Genomic DNA, 11,496 nt, shown 5'->3' with positions numbered 1-11,496 from the left:
TTGATAACGCTCTTGTGTGCAGCTTTTGAACTTCTCATTTTGCACCTGCTTCTTTATCAATTGGGTTGCATTTTAATACACCACAGGTCATGGTTCTGAAGTTTCTTTTTAAAACTTAGAAGCATCTTTTGAGGCTAAGAATTAAGATCTTGACATGTTACACAGCTGTTTCAGCTGCGAATATAGATGTGTAGGTACAGTAATTCTTTCTGTTTGTTACTTTTTCCAGTGATGGTTTTGTAGGAGCTTTCTTTTGCTGCACTCAGTCCTCTCTCCCAACACACATTTTTGTATTCTTATGTTTCTTGCTAATTTCTGCGTTTCATTTCCTGCACGAATAGAAATTTCATTGCTTGGATAGAGAAAGGTACATTCATTTATATGTTTGCCTTCTTGGGAAACTTCTCATTCCCCTACATTTTGGTCTATATTACAGAAAATGTATTTCTTGATCGTAATGAAGAGCCTCGTCTTTTGTCCTTTTATGTGCAATTAGAATGTTGTTATCACATTTCTGAAGCATGAGACTATGAAACATATTTAATTTAAATAATATATTCCTGTTGTGCGTTTAAGGAATTTGAATGGCTGAACCTTGCCCAAAACTTATGTGATTGCTAATGTTAGTATGTAGGTGATAGTAAAGAGACAACCTATAGTAGAGACCCCAAATTTTTGAAGCTGTACTTATGTCGTGAATGTCTTTCATTGTAACTTAGTTCATATGGGCATACTATGATATGTACTTGTTGAATGTGCTGTTTGCCTGTTTCTTGTGATTGTCCTTCATATCATTTTATATGGGTTGCTGAAGACTGCCCCAATTCCTGTTTGTGGAGTCCCTGGTGAGAGGACAACCACTGAACTTCTTCCACAGTTGTCCAATAGTTGGACAGGCTTGAATATCTGTTTCCTGATTTTTGATTGATTTTCTCATCACTTGTGTAAATTAGCAGTTTCAGTTTTGAAGGCATCACACTTTGCATCACTTACTATCATAGACTCTAAGTCGAATATCTTTGGAAATGATCATACTAGTATGACAGGGAACTTGGATGAAAATAGATGAAATGATTATAGATGTAATGTTAGAGGATGTGAAATGAGATTTTCCCTTCATGATAGGATGCCAATCTCTATTAAATGATATTTTTCTTTCATGACAGCATGCCAATCTCTATATTGGGTTTGGGTACGGTACTGGGTAGTGGCTAGATGTTAAGATGCCAGAACGCAGTTCAGAATTTAAGTTCTATGTGGTCTTCAACTGTTTTCTATTATCAAGCCCAAGGATCTGATCAAGTTTGCAACAGCTCTTCTTGTAAATTATCATGCTTGGAAAACCCATATGATTTCTCTATTTTAATATACCTTTCTCTGTGCTGAGGAGTCATCTGAAGTTTGTATGGCTTCAAACATTTGCATAGTCAAATTAGCTCAATTAAGGGGGTGATACTGTCCCAGTTTATTCTTTCATTTTGACACTACTATTGCTCCCTTTGGTTCTGGTGGTAGACTTTGGTGTTTAAGTCCTACCAAACGGGGACAATGTATCCTTTTTGCATGTGCAAACGTTTGTGTGTGTGTGTGTTTGTTTGTTTGTTCTTGTCTAATTAATCCTAACTGAGTATTACCATGGAGCATTTATCTTTACGATTTGTTTATGTGACTTGGAATGTTATTTTGTTTTTGGGTGGAATTTTAATCATCTTAATCATTATTCAATCAAAATAAATGTAGTCGTGTAGCTTTTCGGGTTTGAGGGCAATGCAAGTACCAACCTCTGGTTTTGAAAATGATGCTAATTCTAGAAATGATTGTTCTGCTGTGCTATAATGAAGTCTTGATGTCATTGATTCTGCCTTGTACAATTGTTATGTTCGTTGCTCGACTTTCTTTAGGTTGTGGGTTCTCATACTTGCTTAGCTACGTTGGCTGATACACAACTTATTCTTCTTTTATCTTAAAATTTGTTTTTAAAAATCTTTGAAGCTACTCTACAAATTCTTCAAAGCTTTCATAGGTGACAAAATGGAGGAGCTGTTATAACCGGAGGATGGAGGTATGCATCAATTCATTACTTGTATACTGAAATCTTGATTCATGAGTGCATAAATGTACTTTTTCTTGTTTATGGAACATAAACTTGAATAGCAGAGCAAAAAGAATTATTGCAAAATTTTCTACTGCAAAGAAGTTGTGTGACACAGATGCAAAAAAGTTGAACATTTAGTTTTGTGAAGAAATATAAGTGGGTTTGTTGATTACAAGTGTTGATAATGAACAAAATACTGAATTTAAGAAGGGAAACCAAAAGAAAATTCTGTAGACCCTATTTTTTTGTTTTTGGACAATGTTTGTAGACCATATGATTGGTGCATAGCTCCCAAATCTTCGAAGATGCTGAATTTAGCCTGATATTGCGTTGGGGAGGAAGCCAAGCAGGGAGAATAAGCAAATATGGCTTTTCGAGAATCACCGTTTGGATATAAGTGCAATTATTCCCAAACCTATTTGATCTCGTTGTCTAATAGAGAACTAATTGCAATGTTTTTCAGGTACGATGCTAGATGAATATCCGAAAGAATTTGGTAATTTCTGGAGTACTACACAACAGGACAGAAACACAACCATGGTCCTATTTAAATGAGGCCTAACGAAATTTAATCTGTTCTGCTTTTGATTATGGATTAGCTGGAGTCAGAAGACAACCGATCAGATGAAGTTTTATGTGGTACAGTTGAATACACTTCTTTTTACAATCTCTGTTCTCAAATTTCAGGACCCTAAAGAAGTTGGTAAGTTGTTTAAAATTTACATGGGATGAGGATTTTGAAAAAAAAAAAAAAAAAAAAAACATCGTCGTCGTGATCCTAGTGCATGCTATATCTTGATCGACGTCAATTAGCTTGCCTGAATGTATAGTTTTTTTAACGGTGGATTCTGTGTGGAGGGTTTGCATACTGGTATTTTGCCCTCTGAAAAAAGCTATTGTTTTCCTGTTTGGAAGGCGTGTAAATAATTCATCATCAAACACCAGAAGCTCAAAATCAATGAAGTGTCATGTCTCGTGAGTACAGGAACAAGAGGAGCCACACTCGATCTATTTCTTTATAGGACCCAAACTCTTTTATCTCGATATATGCAGGGTTTTTCACATGCCTCAATAGTGTTAACAGCTGCCATATGTTTGATAAGAACTTATTATGGCAGGAAACCAGTAGATAAAAGAGAATTAATGTGCTGCAATAGAAGAAATGAAAATGCTCATATTACTGAACGCCATCTTTCACGTTAGGGTTGCATCTTGTCAGTTCAGTAGGGAAGGCTACTGTCAGAAACTCACATTTATATGCAGATCACATTGCTGTGTGCCTTTCCCCGTTCACATTGATGAGATTGCATTTGTGACAAATAAGACGACTGCTTTCCAACAGCCGGAAGTCTATTAATAAATATAATGTGACAATAGAAGAAGGGTTTTTGTCCATTTACGCCATTTTTAGAGATTTTTTTCCCACTTACCCCATTAAGTTTTTTTAATTCCCTTATACCCAAAACACTCTAAGAAGGTCTTCCCTACTATCCCAATAAGATTTTTTTTTTGTTTTTATTATTTTTTTTAAAACTATTTTACCCTCACCTTTGTTACTTAGAGAGAGAGAGAGAGAGAGAGAGTGGAAGAGAGACAAACCATAGGGGACTTTGCCGGAGCTCGGTCACAGGCCGCCGGAATCCAGTCCTCGGCCGCCGGATTCCGATCACCGGCTGCCACTCACCGGACTTTTCTAAAAACCTCTATTGCCCCCAATAGACGTCTATTGTCTCCCAATAGAGGGGCAATAGACCTCTATTGCCCCCCAATAGACGTCTATTGCCGCGATAGTCTATTACCCCCCAATAGATAACTATCAGCCATGTATTGCCCCCTAATAGATGACCATCAGCCATGTAATGCCCCCCAATAGACGCATATTGCCTCCTAATAGAGGGGGCAATAGACGTTTATTGCCCCCTAATAATTAAACGTCTATTGCCTCCCAATAGACTACTATAAGCCATGTATTGCCCCTCAATAGACCTCTATTGCCTCCCAATAGGACTTTCAGTTGCCAGAATGAGAACTAATCTCCCTAAATTTAGACAAATAAAACTTTGATTATAGAAAAAAAAAAAGGAAATTACATCAATTCAAAACGTTTATTGCCCCCCAATAGCTGTCTATTGCCCTCCAATAGAGGGGTAATAGATGTCTATTAGGGGGTAATAGACATTCAAAACTTCTTTTTTTCTTTCCTTCTGTCCCGTTACTTAAAAAAACAAAAAAAACAAAAAAGAGAAAAGAAAAGAGAGGAGAGAGGAGATGAGGCGGAGGCCATGATCGAATCAATGTGTCTCCCCGATGAGCTCATCATCGAGATCTTCCAGCGACTTGATTGCAAGCCCAGCCACTACTCTCTATTTTTTTTTCTTTTTTACTTTCCTTTTTCTTTCCATGTTTGCCACACAAATAGAAGCCCCACCTCACCCAGATGTCAAAGTTTCGACTTTGAACAACACACAAACTTCCTTTCTTCTACAGCATGCCAACACGAGAAACTGAACCTAACTGAGCCTTTCTTTTGCATCATACAAAATCCCCAACATGTATACCAATTTCAAATCCTAGCGATACAGTAAATGAAACGGTAAGGTACCCGATTGCTCGAACCCGGCCCGATTTCACTTGGCCGAATGAGCGAGCCGACGGAGGTGTCGAGGATGTTGGCCTGCTGGAACTCGAGCTCGGTGAGCTGCTGCTCGCGGTCCATCTCGATGATGAGAGGGTCGACGAGGATGAGGAAGGTGGTGCCGAAGATCCAGGCGACCTTACCGGTGCTCTTCAGCAGCTTCTTAGCAACTTAGCCGGCGTCGGAGGTGACTGGGAGATCCTAGCGATGACGCCGTCGTCCTTCTTAGGGTTCCACCGCTCCGGGAGGAAGACTTGCCTCGCTCAGCCCAGACGAACGACGACGTGCAGCGCCGTCGCTAGCTCACCGGAGCCTCCGTAGTGGAGTGAGCTGGGGTCGGAGACGTCAGGTTAGTAATTCAGCGGGAGGAGAGAGAGAGAGAGAGAGAGAGAGAGAATCGCTGTGCATCGTGACTGGAGAGAGAGAGGAGAGAATCGCATGGCAGTGTTGTAGTATATTAATTAAGCTGAGGGCATATTTGTCATTTTCCTTGAAATTGTGTTAATAAGAATAAAAATCTCTTATTGGGGTAAGTGGGATAACTTTCCCTCATTTTGGTGCTTTGGATCAAGAACCCATAGAAGAACTGTAGGAAAGAAAGCACTGCAATAATGATACAAGTATCAAGTCCGGTCAGTTGTGAAAATTTTGAGGTCACTTCATATTTATTGACATTAATTATCCACTTAATTTTTTTTTGGGTAACTAGGAATACTTTGCTCATTTCCCTTTACTTTATTGGTTAGATGAGTCGTTATTTTGATATTTTGACAGAAAAAGAAAAAAAAATTCTAGAAGTTAGGCTGAGCAGATTTGAAGAAACTAAAAAGACCACGGAAAGTCCAATGTAAAAAAAACTTCTGGGCTTCTAGCATAGTAAAGCCAGGCGCATAACTCCTGGGCAGAGTTTAAGCTACATGTACATAGTTTCAAAACAATTACATATCCTTGTTCTCGAATTACGTTCATAAATCAGAGGCCCCCGCGAACCGGTAGCCTGAGGTTGCTCCCTCACTTGGCACCAGTCACGACCGGCCCTGGATATAAGGCATTTTATGAGGACAGAACCATAAACTTAAACTTTCGGTTATAATTTTCAATGTTAAGAAACTAATAGTAGTTTGCCATGGTAATTAAACCTAGAGTTAATAAACCAATTAATTAGAAACGTAAATAATTAAATTTAAGCAAAACCGAAGGAAGTTAGAGTTAATTGAACCCATTGAAGAAGTATAATAAACAATCGAAAACCATTTCTCAACATCAAACGAAACTAGCTTGCATTACCTCATTTGATTAAGCACAAATTGTACTATTGGCTTCAACCATGGCAAGAGTTGATCAAAATGTGTTTGTCAAGGTGAGTTTGGTAGCACTATTCATGTCGTTTGCAGCAGCTCAAGACTTTGTTGCTTATGAAGTCTATAATGATGCCACAAGCCCTATAAGCGTTGAGGTTGAAGTCATTGATGCCTACCCTCCAATTTCTCCAGAAGACCAGGATGCTCTCCCTCCAGAACCATCACCGGGAGCTTACAAGAAGTTGAAGAATTGTGCAAACAAGATTACAGCAGATTATGCCGAAGAGATCTACGAAGGTATTTTCGAAGGCGAGCCTCTCACTACAGATTGCTGCAAAGCCCTTGTGCATCTGGGATATGATTGTCACATCCAGTTAGTGAAATTTTTGCTCTCGAGTCCGGAACTTAAAGAAAAAGCTTCCGAGGTATTGCCTAGGAGTGTGCAGCTTTGGAAAGCATGTGCCTTGGTGGTTGACGTTGATCAATCTATTGCTCCTTCTCCTTTTTAATTGATCTAGTTAATGTAATCCATCCATACTAAATTGTTAATTGCAACATTTCTAATAATCAACTTCTTGTTGTGACCGTCTTAACCGTCACATTATTTTTTTTTTAGAGTTTATGGTTACTCCAATCTACATGCCACAACTCATAGCTATCACTTATAAACTTTCAAGGCATTTAGATTAGAAATCACTAGGTAGTGTGCCTGAGCTTTACTGCTGGTTTTAAGGTTGATTTAAAAACACACTTTAGCCCACCACACCCCCTTACACACACATGTAAGTGAGAATTGAATCCATGACCTTTATAATGTTGAATTTATAACTTACCAACATGTCACAACTCACTAGGTAGTGTGTCTGAGCTTTATTGTTGGTTTTAAGGTTGATTAATTTAGTTACAGTAATGTATTGTAGTTAGATTGCTTTTGATGAAAAATTAAAATGCATTGTAAAGTGAGAAAAATATTTATCTGCATTCATTAGAAAATATGGTTCTCCTATCAGCAGTACATTTCAGGAAGTAGTACATAGGAGTTGATCATCGGTTACAAAAATAGTGAATTTATATTGCAACATTTAAATGCAGTACTATTTGATTGGTTTTCGAGAACCATTAATGTTACAAAAAATATAGGAAATGGTCTTTATTTCTGTTGGTTCTTCGGTTGAGTGGACCTTAAGAATCACCGTGTGTTTGTCTTCCGTTATGTACCGCTACCTATCAAGAAAAACAGAGGTAAGAGGGGACCGAGGTTGCCGACCTATAACCTTCGGATGCCCAAGTCAGTTATCGAGAGATGATGTTGACAAAATATGGCGCAGAGAGGGAATGTTGCTTGTTATAATAAAGCGGGAGGAATCAAGGACTATAATAAAAAAAAAATACCTTTAAAATGAGTCACACCAAACTGAGTTGGCATGGAAGGATTTGCTACGTCGACAAGTTAACTGAAAATTTGGACGAGGACTTGATAGATTTGACCTATTATGAGAATCAAAAGTGTATGAAGCATTTTGATGAAATTAGAAGTTGAGAGACTGAATTGATGAAACTCTAAAAGTATAGAGAGTAAATAGAATTTAATCCTAGTAAATAACCAGCTTAGCCACCATTGTGGATATTTCCAGTATTCAATAATTAAAGTTATATTACTTTTCCCAAAGATTTTAATTTTTTTTTATTGACCACAATGATTCAATTACAATATGGAAGAGAAAGAGTTGTGCAGATATTAACTAAGGTTGTTCCCGTTTCAAATGTATGGCAGTTAATGGCATAGTGAAAATGAAAAAACCCTAGGTGTCGCTTTGACGCCCAAAAAACCCTAAACTTTGCTTTTGCTTCTCGAACACTCTCTCCATGGCAACGATCAATGATGTTGTAGTAAGCTTTGCATCGGCGCTGGCTCTTCTGGGCGACGATGTGGTGGATATCTCCAAGATGCCGGGAGTGGATACCAGGAAAGGTTCTCAAGCTTACCTCCTTGCACCGCCTCTCACTTCGAAGCTGTTTACGACGTTGGATTTGCAACGACATTTCAAACGTGTATGGGTTCTTAATGCTGCATTCAAGGTCCAGGAAAGAGCGCAGAAGTGCTTTGTTATCTATTTTGATTTGCGCAATGATAGAAACAAAGTACTGCGAGGCAGACCGTGGTACTTTCAGCATGCTCCGGTCATCATTCATGATTATGATGGCTTGAAATCTCCCACTGCTATTCAGATGGATGAATTGTTCTTTTGGGTAAAGATACGGAACATACCACCGGCCTTAGAGGTAAAGAACACAATTGTAAACGTTGCTTCGATTGCAGGAAGTTTCTTGGAGTGGGATGACAAACTCTTCAAAGCAACAGGTGACATTAGGGTTCATGTCGCACACCATATTGCCAAACCTTTCTTCTTGACAAAAACCCTAAAGCTAGTGTCAAGGGTCATTGAGGAAATCTCTTTTTTCTTTGAGAATCTGCTTGGGTGTTGTCGGGATTACAACCTCATTTTTCATGAGAATGGGGAGTGCCAGTATGCAGGTAGGAACGCTCAACCGAGCTCTGATCCCAAACGGTTCGAAAACAAGATGGAGCTACCTAGTTCTTTTGCAGGTTTTGCGCAATGCAATTTCAATAGAGGTACATTTTGCTTTCAGGGCATCCAGATGCCCATTTTTCCTCCTGTGGCACAATGTTTGTTTGGTTCTGGTTCTTCCTCCAGGCTATGCAAACCTATGGTTCTCCGTCATGCAAATCTGTAGGCATTAGAGGAAGTTGACAAGCAGCTTGCATTGGTACCTAATGTAGAACATTCTTCCTTGAAAAGAGGAAGACCTAGCTCTCCTTTTGCCTCTCCAAGGAAACCAAATCTCATGTTTGGGGAGCTTGTAGTTAGCAGTAATGGTTCCCCTGCACCAACAAAGAAAGTGAATACGCTTGCAGCCTCAATCAAGCTTTCGGCCAAGTCGTTGGGACTGGTAGAAACATTGGGGTGGGATGCTTGTTCCTGCAGAAGTGATGCTGCCTCTGGGAGTTGTCCCAAATGACTCTACTATCAAGAAGAAAAGGGGAAGGCCATTGGGATCCATAAATAAGAATCCTCCCAAGACAAAGAAACAAGTATCTGCTGAAGATGTGCTTTCCTATCTTCACTCGGGAAAGCCTACTTGCCCCAGCTTGAAGGGCAAAGAAAAGATGTAGCCTTTGTGGTATGTTGCCTATTACTATGCTTTGATTCATAGTAAATAGGCTCACTAAAATAAGTGAGCATGACATGTTGAATGAATGATCTAGCCTATGTATTATCGTGGTGTGTTTATGCATCACAATGTCTTGACTATCTGTACATGATAGCGGAATGATATGGAATGATCATTCTGGCGTACTGTATTAATGAAATCTATGTAATTACTTTGTAAAAACCAAAAAAAAAAAATTCAATTTGTAATATTAGGATAAAAAGAGCTAAAGAAAAGAAATTTTTTTCTTTTTTGGGAGTGAAAAAAAAAATGATACGAATTTGGGTTCCGACCCATTTAACTTTGTCGAGCCCATACAAAATGCTAGGCCCAAGAAAGGGTTTAGGGTTTGCCCTAATAAATTCCTCACTTGAGAGTTGTTATTTTGCTTCGCATACGCAGACCTCTCTTTGCATTCGGCTGCCTCATCTCATCTCAATCAATCTTCAAGGTCACTCTCTCCTTCTCTCTTTTGATTCAAACTGACTCTGAGATTGAATTTATGTGTTGATATCTGTTGTTGGTTTTTGATTTTGCAGTTTCAAACATCAAGAGGAAAGATGTCAGGGTAAGTAAACCCTGCTTTGCTCTGTTTTTTGATAATTGTCATTCTTTTATCGACTTAACTTCTCAAAAAGTTATAATCTTTACACCATTTTGTGGTACCCAGTAACTAGTTTCGAACTTGGACAACTTTAAAACTGTGTAGATATTAATTTTGAAAGCCAGAATATGAGTTTCAGTGTATGAGATCTGATTTGGGTTTGGGAAGTTAGTTTTGTAATTAATATGGTGTAAAAATGTGATGTGATTGTCTGGGAGGAGGTTTTGAGGTTTAATTCCCTGATTTTCGATATTAAATTCAGGGTTTTGGAGATGTATATCATTAGGTTGGTTGTTCATATTGTTTACATTTTGGGGCTTTTCTGGACTATAGTTGAGGAACTTAGCTATATTAAAGTTGTTGTGACTTCAATTTGTCAGCAATGCAGTTTCAAATATTTAAGATATTTGTGAAAGTCTAGTCTGCTAAGCCTAGTACTGTGAGAGAGAGATGATATTGATGTTTATGTGCTGACAGCAAGTTTCTGTTATCTCATAATGGTATATCGAGGTTCTGATTTTTTTTGATATTTGGGTTTCATTATTTGCAGTGATGAAGCACCCGCACCAGTTGTAGCTGAAGCACCTGCTCCAGCCCTTGGCGAGCCTATGGATATCATGACAGCTGTGCAGCTTGTGCTGAGAAAATCGCTGGCTCATGGTGGGCTTGTTCGAGGTCTTCATGAAGCTGCAAAGGTTGTTGAGAAGCATGCTGCCCAGCTCTGTGTCCTGGCCGAGGACTGTGACCAGCAAGACTATGTTAAACTAGTCAAAGGTCTTTGTGCCGAGCACAATGTAAACATGTTGACTGTTCCCAATGCGAAGACCCTAGGAGAGTGGGCTGGTGTAAGTGACTTTTTTTTTTTACTCTTAATATACTCTGATTGCTAAATGAATATATTTCTAGCATTTTATATTGATTGTGTGGTTTTGTACAGTTGTGCAAGATCGACTCCGAGGGCAAGGCTAGGAAGGTTGTTGGTTGCTCATGTGTTGTTGTGAAGGTATGCCTTCAACTAAAAGTTCTTGCTCAATAAGGTGGAAGTTAAAACAGATATATACATGTAATTTTATTCGACGCTTCTGTCTTCTAAATGAAAATGCTTTCTCTGACTGGTTTGCAGGATTTTGGAGAGGATCATGAAGCTCTCCATGTTGTTCAGCAGCATGTCAAGGCCTAATAAGTTAGCTGAATGAGTTTGAATTTAGTGGGAAATGTTGGAATATCTTTAGGAAGCTGTTTTTGAGCTTTGTTTGTCTGATGGATTCTCACCTTATTTGATTGTTTGCCAGTTACTTTACCATGGTTTCAATTTTGTTCCTGAACGTTGTTTTAGTATATGCTACTTTTTCGATGTTATAAAATGAGCTTCATCATGAACCATTCCATCTCATTTTCACTTGATTATGTTAAAACATTTCGTGAAACCTGAGGTTGAAATCTGATCCATTGTCATGTTGAATGGGGTAATAGTTACGTGGCGGTTGCCTGTGCATCTATGCTATATGTGCATAGCATATATGATCAAATTCACCTGAGGTTGAAATCTGATCCATTGTCATGTTGAATGGGGTAATAGTTACGTGGCGGTTGCCTGTGCATCTATGCTATATGTGCATAGCATATA

At 38.7% G+C, this 11,496-nt stretch overlaps 2 protein-coding genes across 2 annotated transcripts; both read left to right on the top strand.

Annotated features, from left to right (window-relative positions):
• The first annotated feature begins 6,057 nt into the window (after nucleotides 1-6,057).
• LOC112184449 (protein DOWN-REGULATED IN DIF1 11) lies at nucleotides 6,058-6,540 on the top strand. The gene has a single exon (XM_024322712.1). The coding sequence runs from the start codon at nucleotides 6,058-6,060 to the stop codon at nucleotides 6,538-6,540; it is 483 nt and encodes a 160-aa protein (XP_024178480.1).
• A 3,059-nt stretch (nucleotides 6,541-9,599) lies between these two features.
• Nucleotides 9,600-11,262, top strand: LOC112185183 (40S ribosomal protein S12). The gene is made up of 5 exons (XM_024323391.2): nucleotides 9,600-9,716; nucleotides 9,805-9,833; nucleotides 10,420-10,714; nucleotides 10,807-10,872; nucleotides 10,993-11,262. Exons 2-5 carry the CDS (start codon nucleotides 9,826-9,828, stop codon nucleotides 11,047-11,049), a joined length of 426 nt encoding a protein of 141 aa, XP_024179159.1. The 5' UTR covers nucleotides 9,600-9,716; nucleotides 9,805-9,825; the 3' UTR covers nucleotides 11,050-11,262.
• The last annotated feature ends 234 nt before the right edge of the window (nucleotides 11,263-11,496 follow it).

The sequence above is a fragment of the Rosa chinensis genome, chromosome 2 (genome assembly GCF_002994745.2).
Source record: "Rosa chinensis cultivar Old Blush chromosome 2, RchiOBHm-V2, whole genome shotgun sequence".
Lineage (NCBI taxonomy): Eukaryota > Viridiplantae > Streptophyta > Magnoliopsida > Rosales > Rosaceae > Rosa > Rosa chinensis.
This window is presented reverse-complemented; position numbering and strand designations above follow the sequence as displayed.